This window comes from Elephantulus edwardii, unplaced genomic scaffold, assembly GCF_000299155.1.
Source record: "Elephantulus edwardii isolate Elephantulus edwardi_28Jun2011 unplaced genomic scaffold, EleEdw1.0 scaffold00221, whole genome shotgun sequence".
Taxonomy (NCBI): Eukaryota; Metazoa; Chordata; class Mammalia; order Macroscelidea; family Macroscelididae; genus Elephantulus; species Elephantulus edwardii.
The window spans coordinates 3736284-3753417 of record NW_006399971.1 but is presented as its reverse complement, the minus strand read 5'-3'; the positions used below and the strand labels follow the sequence as shown (position 1 = coordinate 3753417).

The following is a 17134-nucleotide window of genomic DNA, read 5'->3' as shown; positions in this document are numbered from 1 at the left end:
ACATAACAAAAGGAGAGATGACTGGAATTGTCACATATTTAATTTTGTTTGGCCAATGCTCATGGAAGTAGTGGTCAAAAGATAAAGAGGTATTATATGGGATAAATCTGCTGTCAAGGATCTTTTAAAAGTGCTAAAGAGCAATGGTGTCAGTTTAAAGGTTAATGTGTTCCTGACCCATACTATAGTATTTTCAATTGTTTCATTTGCATATGATAATTGGACAATGAAGACTGAAGAACTGATGGCTTTGAATTGTGGTATTGATGAAGAGTGATGACTATATACCACAGATTGCCAAAATAATGAACAATTCATTCACAGAATAAGGGAAGTTGAAGTCATCCTTAGAAGGCAAGATTGTGAGACACTTTCTCATATACAGTGGGCATGTTAGAAGGGGCCAACCAGTCTCTGGAAAAGGACTTCTTGGTTGGAAAGACAGAGGGTGTTTTAAATGGATCAATATAGTGAGCTGAACAATAAGCTTAAGTTTGAACAATAAGCTTAAACACAATGAGAAATATGAGGATGACACAAGATCAGGCAAGGTTTTGGTCTGTTGTACGTAGCACCTAACAACAATATATAGAGAGATAGATAGATAGATATAGAGATATGATACTTATATAAAATACATACTACATAGTACTTCTTTAAAAGCTGTGTATATATAGATAAATATATTATTTATAAAAATTTAAAAGTAAAAGTAACTTTCACTTAAAATTTGCATTTTTTGGTGACATAAGACTCATATTCAAATAATACTATAAAAATTTTTTTGAGTTCATAATGTTTAGATTTGTTTGAAAAGTCATGAAATGACAGCACCTTAAAAATTAACTACCTTTTTTCCCCGTGATATATAGATAACATTTGAGTCTATTTTACATGACATGAAATAAACAATGGAAATAAATGACAGCTCCTGGGAAGACTTCATTTTAGTAGGCTTCTCAGAGTATCCCAAAGCTGAGTTCTTCCTTTCTCTGGTGATCACTGGTTTCTACACCATGACAATCACAGGCAACACAGCTATCATCTTGGTCTCCCTTCTGGACAGCCGACTTCACACCCCCATGTATTTTTTTCTCCGAAACTTGTCATTTCTGGACATCTGTTTCACCACTTGCATTGTCCCTCAGATGCTGGTGAACATCTGGAGTGGTGAGAAGACGATCACATACATAGGCTGCATGGTTCAATATTCAGTGGCCTTGGCTCTTGGCTCCACAGAATGTGTGCTGCTTGCCGTCATGGCTGTTGATCGCTACGTTGCTGTTTTGTGGCCTTTGCGTTATGCTACAATCATGAACCAAAAGATATGCCACCTTCTGGCAGCTGTTTCCTGGCTCACTGGATTTGCCAACTCTCTCCTTCAGTCATCACTAGCCATTGTTTTGCCTCTATGTGGTCATCGCCTAGTGGACCATTTTCTATGTGAGGTCCTGGTTATTATTAAACTGTCTTGTGTGGACACAGGTCCAACTGAATCAAAAATGTTAATCGCACGTCTGATCATTCTTGCCATCCCAGTCTCCATCATTCTTACCTCCTATGCCTGCATCGCCAGAACTGTGGTGAAGATGCAATCTGCTGAAGGACGAAAGAAGGCCTTTGGGACATGTGCCTCCCACTTGATGGTAGTCTCACTATTCTATGGAACCATCATGTTCATGTATCTTCAGCCTAAGAATAACTACTCTCAGAATCAGGGGAAAATCCTGGCCCTTGTTTATACCATTGTTGCCCCTACTATGAATCCACTCATCTATACCCTGAGGAACAAAGATGTAAAGAAGGCAATGAGAAAAGTGATCTGGAAGGATGTAGTTTAAGAAATTATGACTCCGGAAGTTATTTGAACAGTAGACTAATTGTAGGAGGGATAGTCTTCATTATATTCCAACCCACACTAATTGAAAAAAGAAATGAACCAGCACCAATATCAAACTAAAAGAGAGAACTACTGTCATCAAAACTGACTATTGCAATCTTAGAAAAAAAATGGACACATATTAATTCACATTTTTATCAACATTTATAATCAGAATATTTTGAAATATTTATTCATTTATTTGCTTATGATATTTTTACAGCTATATTGTTTTAGGGAATCTGGATTTTCCAAAGGAAAGAAAACATAAGAGAAAAAGAAAATACTTTAAAGTAGCTTACACAGAAAGGCATAATATGGACAAGAAGATAGATAATATAGACAAGATAAAAAGAACACAATTTTAATTATACCTTTCACTAAAGAAAATTCAGTAAAACAATCAGAGCTTACATAAGATTGTGTCTTGAGTTGTTTAATTAGATGGCATTGGGTCTATTTTACTCTGACTTGTGACAGACTAGAACTTTTCCGTGGGATTTTTTTAATAGATCAAGAGAAATTATCTGCTGTGTGAAATACTTTATTTTTAAATGAATGCTTAGGACTTACATATCTGTGTGGCAATAAATATTATTCACTGGATCAACCAAATATAAGCAAATGTGTCACTAATACAAAGAACAAACTCAACTTATTGCCGTTGAATCAGAATCAACACATAGCTGACCCTCTACTAGATTTTCAGAGGTTGTAAATCACACAGGAAGAGACTGTCATTTCTCTGGGTAGGCTTGAACTGCTTACTTTTGTATTGGCAGTTTATCCATTAGGCCAATAGAGCTCTCTAATATAAAAAAGAGGACTCTTCAGTGGATTTTCAGAGGCACTAAATTGTGTGGGAGGACATTGCTCATCCTTCTCCTATGGAGCAGTGTTGGATTCAAACCCTGTGCCTTTGGCATTGCAGCACAGCTTTTTGCCACTAGGCCATCAGAGCTCCAATATAAATAGAAACACTAATTTTATATATTAATTCACTTACTTATCAAGGATGAGTGTTTAAAGTATATTAAAGGCCAATGTTGTTGTTATTAGGTGCTGTAGAGTTGAGTATGACTCATAACAAACCTATGAATAAAAGATATCCTCTGCCATCCTCTCACTTCCTGATATACATGACCCCATTACAACAGTCACTGTATCAATCCACCTGGTCAAGGGTCTTCCTCTCCTTCACTGACCCTCCACCCTTCACAGCATCATATCCCTCTCTAAGGAATAGCCCTTCCCAGCAACATGCCCAAAGTGTGTGTGGCGAAGTCTCATCATTCTTGCCTTCAAAGAGCACTCCAGCTGCATCCTTTTCGAGGCATACTTGTTTGTTATTTTGGCCATCCATGGGATGTTCAGTACTCTTCTCCAAAACCAAAGCTCAAAGGCATCAATTCTTCTTCTGTCATCCTTATTTATTGTCCAGCTCTCAGATGCATATCAAATGATTGGAAAGACTTGGCCTGACACATCTTACTCCTCAAACTGACATAATTCGTCCTCAATAACTGGGAGAGGTCCATAACTGCAGATTTTCCCAGTGCAATGCAACTCCTTATTTCCTGATTGCTGATATTGAGGGTATTAATTATAGATCCAAGTAAGTTGAAGTTGTTGACAATTTCAGTCTCTTTTCAATCCATCATAATGTTGCCTATGGGTCCAGTGGTAAGAATTTTTGTTTTCTTGACACTGAGATGCAATCCATACTGAAGAACTGCATTTCTTGATTTTTTGCAAAAAGTGCTTCAAGTCCTCCTCACTTTCAGCAAACAAGGTTGTGTCATCTGTATAATACAGATTGTTGATGAGTCTCCCTCCAATCTTGATGCCACATTCCTCTTCATAGAGCCCAGCTTCTCAAATAATTTTCTCAGCAAATAGATTAAAAATTACACTGGAGTGTCAAGAAGCCAAAACAAAAGGAAAACCATGCTACAGTAAGCTGGAAAGAAGATTTCAAAGGGTATCTTGGGAGGAGAAATAAAAGTATTATAATAGAATGTATGGAGAGCTAGAAATCAAGAATAAAAATGGAAAAACTCACGCTGCATTTCTCAAGCTGACAGAACTGAAAAAAAAAATTTAAGCCTCAAGTAGTAATATTGAAAGATGCTATGGGCAGTGTGTTGAATGACTTAGAAAGCACCAAAAGAAGATGGAGAAAATATACAGAATCACTATACCAGAAAGAACTGATAGACACTAAAAAATTTCAGAAAGTACCATATGAACAAGAGCTAATGGTAATGAAAGAGGAAATGAAAACTGCATTGAAGGAATTGGCAAAAAAATAAGTTCCCAGGAATTGATGTGATACCAATTGACTTGTTTCAATTAATAGATGCAGCCTTCGATGTGCTCACTAGTCTAGGCCAGGAAATTTAGAGGACTGTTTGGCCAATAGATAGAAAGAGGTCCACATTAGTTTCCATTCCCAAGAAAGGTGGTCTAACTAAATGTGGAAACTATTGAATAATAACATTAGTATTATATGCAAGCAAAATACTGCTGAAGACCATTAAAAGATGGCTAGAACAGTAGATAGATAGGAAACTGCCAGAAGTTCAAGCAGGATTTAGAAGAGGCAGTGGCACAAGGGATACCATTGCTGATGTCTGATGGATCCTGGCTGAAAGTAAGAAATACCAGAAGAAATTCTATTTGTGCTTTATGGACTATGGACCAAGTTGTGACTGATATTGAGATGAATGGGAGTCCCAGAGCACTTAATTTTGCTCACGTGAAACCCATACCTGGACCAGGAGGTTATTGTGGCAACAGAGCAGGAGAACGTTGCATGGTTTAATATTAAGAAGGGAGTGTGTCAGGGTTGTATTCTCTCTCCATACCTCTTTAAAGGCCAATGACAGAGATAGATACACGAAAGTAATTTTGTTGAATACAACCTTAGTTAGTCAGACTAGAAATGTGAAGGCAAGCATAGTATGATGCCTACTGTAATGATACTATACAAGGGAAAAATGAGAACTGGCTATTTGGGAAAGCGCTGGTGTGTAGTGTAAACTCTAAATGGTTAATTCAATCTCTTCAATTGGCCAAAGAAAAGAAAGTAGAGAGTGGTGATTGGTCAGTCAGTCAGTCATGGTGTCTGTCATAGTAATTGAGGACCAGCACAATGAGAACAAGGGAAAGAGGCTGCAGAAGTTGAAGATGATTGCCTTATGAAAGTCTGGAGAGGTCGAGCTTAATCAATCTCATTCTGCAGCACAGCAAGGCTGTTTTAGAATTTCAAACAAATAAGCAACATCATCAGATACAGAGAATTTTCTGAGAAAGAAGAAACATTACACGGGGCTGTGTATGTGTCTCTGAGAGACCATGAATGCCTAGTGCAAAGCAGTGAAGCAGATGTGTGATATTTGTTAATTCATCCAGAGTACAGAATTCTTGAAAGGATTCCTACAAAGGTAGATGAAAGTGCACAAAGGAACTCAATGTGGGAAGGAGTGAATTCCCTTACTAAAGGGTTTGAGTCCTTATAGATTAAGGGTAAATGAGAACACATCTGACTAAAACATCAGTTCATAAAGAATAATTTTAAAGAGTATGAATGGTAAAATATATTATAAAAAGACAAAATACAGTGGTAATGATGTATTTTATTAATTAGTGTTCAATGCATCAAATCTATTTCTGAAATGATCTCTAAATTCAAGTGGGACATACCTAAGACCATATTTTGGTTGTCATGCACTTTAAAAATTCTCTTCAATGTCAACTTAAACTTGCATATGAGCAATTGGCAATCTGTTCCACAATCAGCCCCTGACCTAGTTCTGATTGATATTAAACTTCTCTAATACCTCTTTCTACAGATGTAATATATTTGATCCCTTTGTGTATTCTACTCAGTAAAGTTTATTAGTATTGTTACCATTTATGCTGTTAAAAAACAAAGTATGTGCAAATTAATAGGCTATTGGTCTTGAAAGATTCTATCATATAGTATCTAACATAATTTCCATTACTAAGGCCTTATTTTTCAATTATGACCTTTTTTGTTTCCAATATTCATATACCAATCAGCAATTACTTTGATAGAGTGTGAATTATGATAATAAAAAAGATAAGGAGGAACTTTTTCTTCTGCATAGATTTTTTATTATGGGCACATAGTAAACCAGTGTAATCACGTATCTACAAGAAAGTCAATCAAGGGAGTTCTGGTGGCCTAGTGATAAGAAGCTGCGCTGCATTCCTGAAGGCGTTTGGTTCATACCTACCAGATGCTTTGCTGGAGAAAGAGGAGCAATTGCCTCCTGTACTAGTTGGATCTGATTCAATGGTACACATACACACAAAATAGTAACAATTTTTTTTTAAAAAAAAGAAAAGCAATCACTTTTATTAAGGGCCATAACAGAGGGTCTTTTTATTTATTTAAATAAAATTTTTATTTTATACTGGCTTATTTAAAAGTTCATATACATTGTTTTTTCACACTGGAATTTTCTCATTTCTTTTACCACCCCTTCCTTCACCCATCAAATTATGTGATCCTATGATTAACACCCATCCACCCCTATCCTCTCCCAGAGAGTTTATTTAGATGATTTTCTTAGGCTATGTCTCGAGGAGGATTCTAACAGCTCAAGTAAAGTCAAGGAAACGGATTGACCAGTGACTACAATAGGCTTGAGCACGACAGGGATTGTGAGGATGGACAGCATATGGCAAAGTTTAAGTTTGTTGTTCATAAAGTTGCTATAAATCATAGTTGGCTTGCTGACATCTAACAAAAATACTAGTATAAGACAGTTTCAACCCACCCAGATGTGCCTCAGAAAATGAGCCTGGAGATCTGCTTTGAAAGGCCAGAGACAAGGAAACTCCCACGGAGCAACTCTACTTAGCACAAGTGGTTTCCATGAGTCAAAATAGACTCAACAGCACTAACAACTACAAACACTGAGTCAATGGATCAACAAATTCAATCTTATGAACAATATTAACTCTTTAACAAAAGGATTTGAATATATCAGACTGAGTTAGCTTTTAGTGTAATGTAGGCTAAAACTTCTTACATTTTCAAGCCTGTGTACAATGGTTGAAAAAATTTAAGTTCCTTACTCAGAACTGAAATATGTGTGAAGCTGGGAGTCCAAAACACAGATTACTGTCATATCTCACAGAAGTATAAGAGTTTAAAAACAATTGTAAATCAATATTTAATATCTTCAAAGCCATTTTGAAAGCCCTAAAATTACTTAAAAAAATTTTTTACACTTAATAATGACATGAAATATAAATATATACCATATGTGTTTATGTTGTTGTTGTTACGTGCCATAGAGTCACTTGCGACTCATAGCGACACTATGTACAACAGGCCTAAACCCTCCTCTATCTCTTGCCAACCTTGTTGTCTCTGACGCACCTATCCCCACTACCCCAGTAATGGAATCAATCCATCTTATAGAGGGTCTTCCTCTCCTGTGCTGTCCCTCTCCAAGGACTGATCCTGCCTTGCAACATGGCCAACGTATGTCAGACAGAGCTTCAGAATCGTTACCTCCAAGGAGCAGCCTGGCTTCACCCTCTCAGGAAAAACTTATTTGTTATCCTAGCAGTTCATGGTATATTCCATAATCTTCTCCAGCACCAAAGCTCAAAGGCATCATTGTCGAGCTTTCTGATGCATAATGGCAAAGACCATGGCTTGTATCAAGCACACCTTAGACTCCAGACTGACATTGTTGCTCCTCAGTACCTTGGAGAGGTCTCTGACAGTAGACTTTCCCAATGCAATTCATCTTTTAATTTCCTGGCTATTGAAACCAAGCAAACTGCAGCTGTCAACAATCTCAATCTCTTCACCATGTATCATGATGCTACCAATCTGCTCAGTGGTGAGAATCTTTGTTTTCTTGATGTTGAGCTTCAATCTATATTGAAGACTGCTGTCCTTAACCTTCTGCAGCTAGTGCTTTTGGTCCTATTCAGTTTCACCAAGCAGCGTTGTGCCATCTACATAACACAGATCATTGATGAATCTGTCTTCAATCCTGATGCCACACTTCTCCTCAAAGGGCCCAGCCTTCCAAATAACCTGTTCTGCATATATATTGAAAAGATATGGAGATAGGACATATCCTTAATGCATACCCTTCCCAATTTTGAACCATGCAGTGTTTCCTTGCTCTGTGCTGACGACTGCCTCCTGTTCCAAGTATAAATTTTTCATAAGCACAGTCAAGTGTTCTGGGATTCCCATTCTTCTCAGATTTGTGATCCACACAGTCAAATGTCTTTGCATAGTTAATGAAACAGATATAGACACTCCTCTGATACTCTCTGCTGGCATTAGCTATAATATCCCTAGTGCTACCGCCTCTTCTAAATCCAGCCTGCAGTTCAGGAAGTTTTTTGTTGATGTACTGTTCCAGTCATTTTTGGATGTTCTTCAGCAGAATCTTGCTTGGATGTGATAGCAATGATATTGTTAGATAATTTCCACACTCTGTCAGATCACCTTTATTTGGGATGGGAACAAATATAGATCTCTTCCAGTCAGTTGGCCAGGTGGTTTTCCTCCAGATTTCTTGGCACAACTTGGTGAGCACATCCAGGGAAGCATCTGTTAGTTGAAATATGTCAACTAGTATGCTGTCAATTCCTGGAGCCTTGTTTTTTTTTCAGTTCTTTCAGAGCAGCTTGAACTTCTTCCTCCATCACCACAGGCTCTTGCTCATATGTTGTTCATGAAATTCTTCTGTACCCACCAATTCCTTCTCTGTATACTCTTTTCATTTTCTTAAAATGCTGTGTTTATAGATAATGTATAATAAAAAAGCCTGTATTTTCTGACTATTGATCTTTCTGGTTTAAATTGTTTTTTGTCAAACATTCTTCTAAGTGATATAGCACTGGTCTGTGAATTGTTGTACAGAGGTAACTTGTGGTTTCTGTGATGCTAAACACTATGAAACTGATGTACCAAATTTTATAATGGTTACCCATGGTGGACAGTGTTTGGTGGAACTCCCCAATTAAAACAAGCTTGGAAGCAGGAGTTGCATTAACTTCTGAAATGGCTTGCCTCTGGAAACTCTATGAACAGTGCTCAGGTTTTTTGTTCATATGGTCATTACGAGTCATTTGGGACTTGACGACACTTAACAACAATTTATTCAACAACAGTTTATTTATCAATTTCATATACATTGTTTTTTCACACTGAATCTTTGCCCTTTCCATTCCTAACTCCTCCCTCCATTCATCAAAGTATGCCTCTCTATGATTAACCAGGCCCCTTTCCCGCCCATCCCCACCACTCTGTTGCTCCTCCTGCCTTGTATCCTCATACACATTCTACAATAGTGGTTTTATACAGTTTTTGTCTTTCTGGGATTTAATTAGTTCACTTAGCATAATGACCTCCAACCCCTCCCAAATTAGGTAGTAATTTACAAAATCATTGCTCCTGGGTGCTGCGTAGTATTCCATCATGTGCGTGTACCATAATTCAGCAATCTATTTTCACTGTTTCCATGTTCTTTCTATGGTGAATAATGCTGCTATGAATATTGACATAAAAGTGTTTGTGTCTCAGTTTTCATTTTCTCAGGGTATATTCCAAGCAGTGGAATAGCTGGGTCATATGGAATTTTTATGTTTAACTTTTTGAGGAAATGCCAAACTGCCTTCCAGAGTGGTTGTATAATTTTACAATCCCACCAACAATGTAGAAGAGTTCCTATCTTGCCACATTTTCTTCAGTATTTATTACCTGCTGCCATACTAAACTTTGCCACTGCTACTGGGGTAAGGTGGTATCTCATGGTGGTTTTGATTTGCATCTTTCATATTGCCAGGGATTTTGAGTATTTCTTCATGTGTCTGTTGCTCATCCAAATGTCTCCCTTTGTAAAAATTCTTTCTATGTTTTTTGCCCATTTTGTAATTGGATTATCAGTCTTTTTCTTTTGGAGGCCTAGGAGTATTCTGTAAGCTTTTGTTATGAGACCTTTGTTTGAAATGGTATTGCCAAATGTTTGTTCCCTGTCAGTAATTCACCACGTTAACAAAGCAAAAGACAAGAACCATAAGATCTTAGAAATTGATGCAGAAAAGGCATTTGACAAAATCCAGCAATTAATTTACTGATTAAGACACTCAGCAAAATTGGAATAGACAGTAATTTCCTCAACATAGTGAAAAATGTATATGAAAAACCAAGAGCCAATATCATTCTCAATGGAAAAAGACTAAAAGCATTTTTTTTTCCAAACAGGAACCAGACAAGGATGCCCACTGTTACCTCTTTTATTCAATATTGTATTGGAAATACTTGTTAGGGCAATATGACAAGAGAAGGAAATAAAAGGCATCCTGATCAGCAAAGAGATGGTTATACTGTCACTATACACAGATAATATGATAGTGTACACAGAAAATCCCAAGGATTCGACAAAAATAACAAAAAAACCTGTTAGAGCTAATGGAATAATTTAGGAAAGTGGCAGGATATAAAATCAATGGAAAAAAAGTCAGTGGTATTCCTCTATAGTAACAGAACTCAGAGAAGGAAACCAAGAAAGCAATACCATTTACAATAGCCAAACACAAATTGAGATACTTGGGAGTGAACCTTACTAGGGACATAAAAGACTTATATGAAGAAAAATACTGAATATTTTTCAAGATACAATAAAATACCTAAAGAAATGGGAAAATGTGCCCTGTTCATGGATAAGAAGACTCAATATTGTGAAAATGAGAATTCTACCAAAAACACTCTATGTGTTCAACTCAATCCCAATACAGATACCAAATTCATTTTTTCCCCCAAGGAGATCTAAAGGGAAACTGTCAAGTTTATTTGGAGAGGAAAGAGACCCCGAATAAGTAAGGAACTTCTGAAAAACAAAAATGAAGTGGAAGTTATAGTACTCCCTGACCTCAAAACCTACTACACATAGATAGTAACCAAAACAGTGTGGTGCTGGTACAATGACAGGCACATAGACCAATGGAACAGAATTGAGAACTCAGAAATGGACCAATCTATCTATGGTCCACTGATATTTGATAAGAAAATAAATCTATCAAATGGAGAAATGACAATCTCTTCAACAAATGGAGAAATGACAATCTCTTCAATAAATGGTGCTGGCAAAACTGGAATGGCACCTGCAGGAAGCTGAAACAATATCCACATTTCACACCATACACAAAAATCAACTCAAGGTGGATCAAAGACCTGGCAGTAAAGCAAAAAATGATAAAGTTCAGAAGACACAAAGTGGAATCAAGCTTAGAAGGTCTAGTCTGTGGACTATAAAGAGCCTGCCAAATACAGCCAGAAAAGCACAATTTGAAAAGGATAAAATTGATGAATGGGACCTCCTAAAGATTAAATCCTTGTGCTCATATAAAACTTTTATGTTGAGCCTTTTATGTTGAGCTTTTTGAGGAAATGCCAAACTGCCTTCAAGTGTGGTTGTATTATTTTACAATCCCACCTACAGTGTATGAGAGTTCCAATCTTTCTACATCCTCTCCAACATATTGCTTGCTGTCCTATTAAACTTTGACACTGTTACTGGGATGAGATGATGTCTCATTGTGGTATTGATTTGCATCTCTCTGGTTGCCAGTGATTTTGAGAATTTTTTTGGTGTGCCTGGTGGCCATTTGGATGTCTTCCTCTGTGAAAAGTCTTTCCTTGTCTTTTGCTCAATTTGAAATTGGGTGATCAATCTCTTTCTTTTTCTTTGTAGAATCCTTGTAGGATTCTGTAGGCTTTCATTATGAGACCCTTGTCTGAGATTTTTCATTGCCAAATGTTTTTCCTCAGTCAATAAGTTTTCTTTTCACTCTACTGAAAACCTTTTATTGATGCACACAGGGACTCAATCTTTTATCAATGTTATTCTCTTCTGGTTGAGCATTTCTAGCTAAATTTGACAGTCTCTTTATACCATAGACTCAACCTTCTAATTATGGCTCTATTTTATCTCTTATGATCTTTATGGTCTTGGGCTTTACCCCTAGATCTTCAACCCTTTTTGAGTTGATTTTTGTGTTTAGTGTAGGATATAAATTTTGCTTTAGTTTTCTGCATGTTCAGCTTTTCCAGCACCATTTGTTGAAGAGATTGTCATTTTTCCATTTGATAGGTCTCGCTTCCTTATAGAACATCAAATACATCAATTAGTTAGCCTTTCTTATTCATTGTCTAACTTTCAGATGTATATAAAGTAATTAAAAATTCTATGGCTTGCATCAGGCAAAACTTAGTCTTCAAACTGACACCATTACTCTTCAGCACTTTGAAAAGGTCCTTGACAGCACATTTCCTTACTCTAGTTACTGTGCAAATCCATCTCATTAAGGGTCTTCCTTTCCTCAGCTGTCTCTCCATCCTTCCAAGTGTGATGTCCTTCTCTAAGGACTAATCTCTCCTGACCACATGCCCAAAGTATGTAAGATGGAGCTTCAAAATCCTTGCCTTCAAAGAGCTGCTTGGTTTCCCCACTGTGTGTACTCTTGGTGGTTCATGGTATGTTCAATACTATTCTTTAACATCACAAGTCAAAGGCATAAATTCTTCTTCTGTCATCCTTAGTCATTGTCTACCTTTCTGATGCACAGCAAGTGATTGTGAAGACCATGGCCCGAATCAGGTAGACCTTAGTCTCTAGAATGACATCGTTGCTCTTTAACACTTTAGAGAGGTCTTTGTTAGCATTTTTTCCTAATGCAATTCTTCTTTTGATATCCTGACTGCTGGTGCCAAGAGTGTTGATTGTGGAGCTGAGCAAGCTGAAATTGTTAACAATCTCAATCACTTCTCCATTTATCATGGTTACTGCCAATTGGCCCAGTGGTGAGAATCTTTGTCTTCTTGATGTTGAGCTTCAATTAATACTGAAAACAACAATCCTTGACCTTCTTCAGCACATGATTCAGGAGGCTCAGTTTGAGCAAGAAAGTTTGTATTATCCGCATAACAAAGGTTGTTGGTAAGTCTTCCTCTAATTCTCAGGCCACACTCTTCCTCATAAAGTCCAGCCTCCTGATTGATCTGTTCTGCATACACATTTAAAAAGTATGGGAACAACATGAAAACCTGATGCACACCTTTCCTAATTTTGAACCATACAAAGTTTCTTTGCTCAGTTCGGAGGACTGCTTTCTGGTCCAAATATAGGTTTCATAATCAAGTGTTCTGAGATTCCTGTTCTTCTTAAGCTTAGTCACAATTTGTTGTGATCTACACAGTCAAATGCCTTTGCATAGTCAATGAAACACAGATAAACTTTCCTCTGGTACTATTTGCTTTCAACCAAGATCCAATCAACACTGGTTATGGTTATGATGTTTCTAATGCCAAAGATTCTTCTAAACCGAGCTTGTATTTCTGGTAGTTCTCTGTCAACATACTATTCCAGTCGTTTTTGGATAATATTCAGCATAATTTTGCTTCCCTTTGATATTGCCCAATGATTTCCACACTCTGTTTAAGCATACTTTTTTTTTTTAAATGGGAATAAATACTGATCTCTTCCAATCAATTGATCGGGTAGTTTTCCCTCTATATATCTTGGCATAACCTGGTGAGCATGTCCAGGGCAGCATCTGTTTGTTGAAATATGTTAATTGGTATTCCATCAGCTCCTGGGGCCTTGTTTTTACCTCTTCCTTCATAACAGCTTGAACTTCCTTTTTCATCAGCTTTGTCTCTTGATCATATGTTGCTTCATGAAATTCTTCTGTGTCAACCAATTATTTTTGGTACAGTGACATTATACTCTTATACTTTATATCTTTATACTCTTTCATTTTCTTTTAATGCTTCTTGAATCATTCAATATTTTGCCCATAGCATCCTTAGTATTGCAACTCAAGGCTTAAATTTGTTCTTCAGTTCCTTCATCTTAAGAAATGCTGAGCTAGTTCAGCCCTTTTGATTTTTTTTTACTCCAGCTCTTTGCACATTTCCTTATACTATTTTACTTTGTCTTCCCTGGCTGCCCTGTGAAATCTTTTGTTCATCTCCTTAACTTCCTGACCTCTTCCCTTGCTTTGGCTTTTTCAAACTCTAGTGCAATATGTAGTGTCTTTTCAGGCATCCACCCCCATCTTTTCTTCCTCCTCTGACCTTTTGATTTTTTTTAATTTATTGTGATTTTAGTGAAAGTTTACAGAAAAGTTGGACTTTTCATTCATTCACTGTTGCACATTTTCCACTCTAAACCCCTCCCCCTCAGTTCAGTTTGAGAACTAAGGTACATGATTCAAGCTACGATTTTCCCAATTACTTGCTATATATCTGAGAGCTGTACAATGGATAAGGATGACAGGAAAAGAATTGACACCTTTGAGCTGTGGTGTTGTAAAAGAGTACTGAACATCCTATGGAAGGCCAAGAGAACTAACAGAGAGGTCTTGGAGAAGGTGCAGCCAAAGTGGTCTTTGAAGGCAAGAATGATGAGGATTCACCTCACATACTTTGGGAATGTTGCTAGGAGGCTGTATTGTTTGGAGAGAGAGAGAGGATGCTGGGAAGGATGGAGGGTCAGCAAATGAGAAGAAGACCCTCAACTAGGTGGATTAACTCGATAACTGCTTTAATAAGCTTTTATGTGTCAGGAAGAGTGAGGATGGTGCAGGATAGAATAAGATTCAGAAATTGTGTTCACAGAGTCGCTATGAGTCATACTAAACTTGACATCACCTAACAACAATACCCACAGTTTGCTTTTTTATTGTAAAAAATATTGTTGCATAATTTCCTCTCCCTCCAGTCTATTTTGTTATGCACCTTTTATTCTGTACTATTGTCATACAAATAATGCATGATCATATATTCTTTTTAAACAGTCCTTTCCTTCATCTGTCTCAATCCCATCTTAATTTTCCTTCAACCTCCACATCAGTCCTGTTTTATAACAGTGGCTTTATGAAGTATTTGTCCTTTTGTGACTGAGATATTTCACTCAGCCAAATGCCCTCCAAGGCCATTCATGTTGTGTAGTATTTTATGAGTTCCTTGTTTTTCAGTGCTGCATAATATTCCATTGTGTGACTATATCCTCGTTTTTATGTCTATTCATTTGTTGATGAGAACTTGGGTTGCTTACATCTCTTTATTATTGTGAATAATGCAGCAATAAACACCACCTCACAGATAAAAGAGGACAGGTGCCACAATAAAGTGAGATTCTCTGCAAAGCTGCACTGCAGACCAGAGAGGACCTGAAGAATTTTAAGAGAGGCAAACGCTCCTGCTCCACAGAACCAGGAAAGACTTCCAGTAGAACAAGTTGCCCATCCCCATAGACTGGACATTTTAAGCTGGCAACTAATCAATAATATCATGAAGATAAAGAACTTATGTAGATCAATAACCTACAAAGACACAATAGACACAGCCTAATATATACTAAAAAATCCTTTACATACTGTCAAGAAAGCAGCAGCAGCTTAAAACTCTGTGAATAAGTAAACCAAGACGTCTTCAGGGAAAAAAAGCTAAGTATATTTCAGACCCAACGAATACCCTAGAGTCATGGTGACAGAAAATACATATTTACATGGAGTCATACAAACAACTACAGAAGAAGGTACAAATGAGGTAGAAAAAAATGGAAGCTAGAAATAAAGTAAATATTACTTTACTGAGAAAGGGAACTGGAAGAAAGATACTGAAGTGGACTTATATTAACAGCTACAGAGGAAGATGCAAATGATGGAAGAAACAATGGAATCCATAAAGAAAACAAATCTCCAGAGACAGAAAGTTAGAAGAAAGAGATTGATGAGAAGGAACTTGAACAATTATGAAAGAAATGGCGAAAGAATGAAGAAATAATTGAAAAGAAGTATAAGAATTAAAAAAAAAAATCACAAGACAGAAAGGATGCAGGGTACATAGTACTGGATATAACAGAAATGCACAAAAGTGCTATCTGGAATTTAAGACTGAAATGACAAATGTGTCCAACATGCTGGAGGGACAAACAGTAGAACAGAAGAGTCAGTGAGCTGGAAGACAAGAACTTCAATGGGAACATATTAGAAGAATAATCAGAGATGAGATGGAAAGAAAACATTAAACTCATATGGGATGATGCAAAAATGAAAAACATTAACTATGACTGGAATTCCAGAATACGAGAGAGATCTAAATAAACTATACAATCAGACAATTCGACCTCATGGATGTATTCAGGGTACTATATCCAACTGAAAGTCAATTTACTTTCTTATTTATTTTAATCTATAAAGCCTCGGATTCCTTAGCCAGGAACTGGTACTTCTCACATGTAACTTCTCTGAGTATTCTCATGTATGTTTTCAGGCATACTTTCATTTATTTTATTTAAAAAAAATCTCACTCATTGCTGTGCAATCAGAGCCAACTCATAGTTGACTCTACAGCTTGTTTTTCAAGGTTGTAAATCACATAGAAGGAGACTGTCCATCTTTGTCCCTTAGAGCCACTAGCAGATTTGAACTGGCTGCCTTGAGGCTCTGGTGCAACTTCCTAAAAAGAAAGCCACCAGAGAAAACTCCAAGCATCTTAATTTCTTCTTCCTAGGTATTAATGATCTTTCAGAAGCATAATTGCAGCCTCACTTAAGATATCTCTCTGACTCTTTCTCAAGAAACTCTCTGAGTCTGATGATGTCACTTTCCTGTTTGAAGCTCTGAGGTTGACTTTAATGTGCTGTAGAATGGGATCAATGCTATTCAATATTCCTGGATCTCCATCGTACAACTTTTTTTTTGCCTCTGCAGCCTCCTTTCCTTACCCTCGTTGTACTGCTTTCCCTCAACCACAAACATCATGACTGACTAACCAACTATCACACACTAAATTCCCTTGCATTTATTAGCTTGAGAGACTGTATTCTTCTATTGAGGTTTATACTGTCCATTTGTCAGAACATTGCCAAATAGTCAATGCTCATTTCTTCTGTGCATAATTCCATTAGCAGGGGTCATAGTATGTTTGCTTTCATATTTCCAGTCTATTTGCCAATGTGAATTATACATGTTGAATAAATTATTATCATACCCATATCTATGTCACATACTTTAAGCACTCATCCTAGATCACCTGATTGAACAAATAAATGCATAAACAAATATGGTTCTTTATGTTAGTGACACATTTTTGCTGATTCAGTTAATAGTTCCCCCCAGTATCACACTTATGTATGAGTCCAAGCACGCTTTTAAAAAATGCTTTAAAATATCTCACAC

General features: G+C 37.0%; 1 protein-coding gene across 1 annotated transcript; it reads left to right on the top strand.

The window, feature by feature from the left end:
- Positions 1–911: 911 nt before the first annotated feature.
- On the top strand, positions 912–1841 carry LOC102845647 (putative olfactory receptor 2W6-like). Its single transcript, XM_006898131.1, has one exon. The coding sequence runs from the start codon at positions 912–914 to the stop codon at positions 1839–1841; it is 930 nt and encodes a 309-aa protein (XP_006898193.1).
- The last annotated feature ends 15293 nt before the right edge of the window (positions 1842–17134 follow it).

Excerpts from the sequence above, each read along its gene's own strand:
- LOC102845647 (XM_006898131.1), top strand. The coding sequence starts at position 912 with ATGGAAATAAATGACAGCTCCTGGGAAGACTTCATTTTAGTAGGCTTC.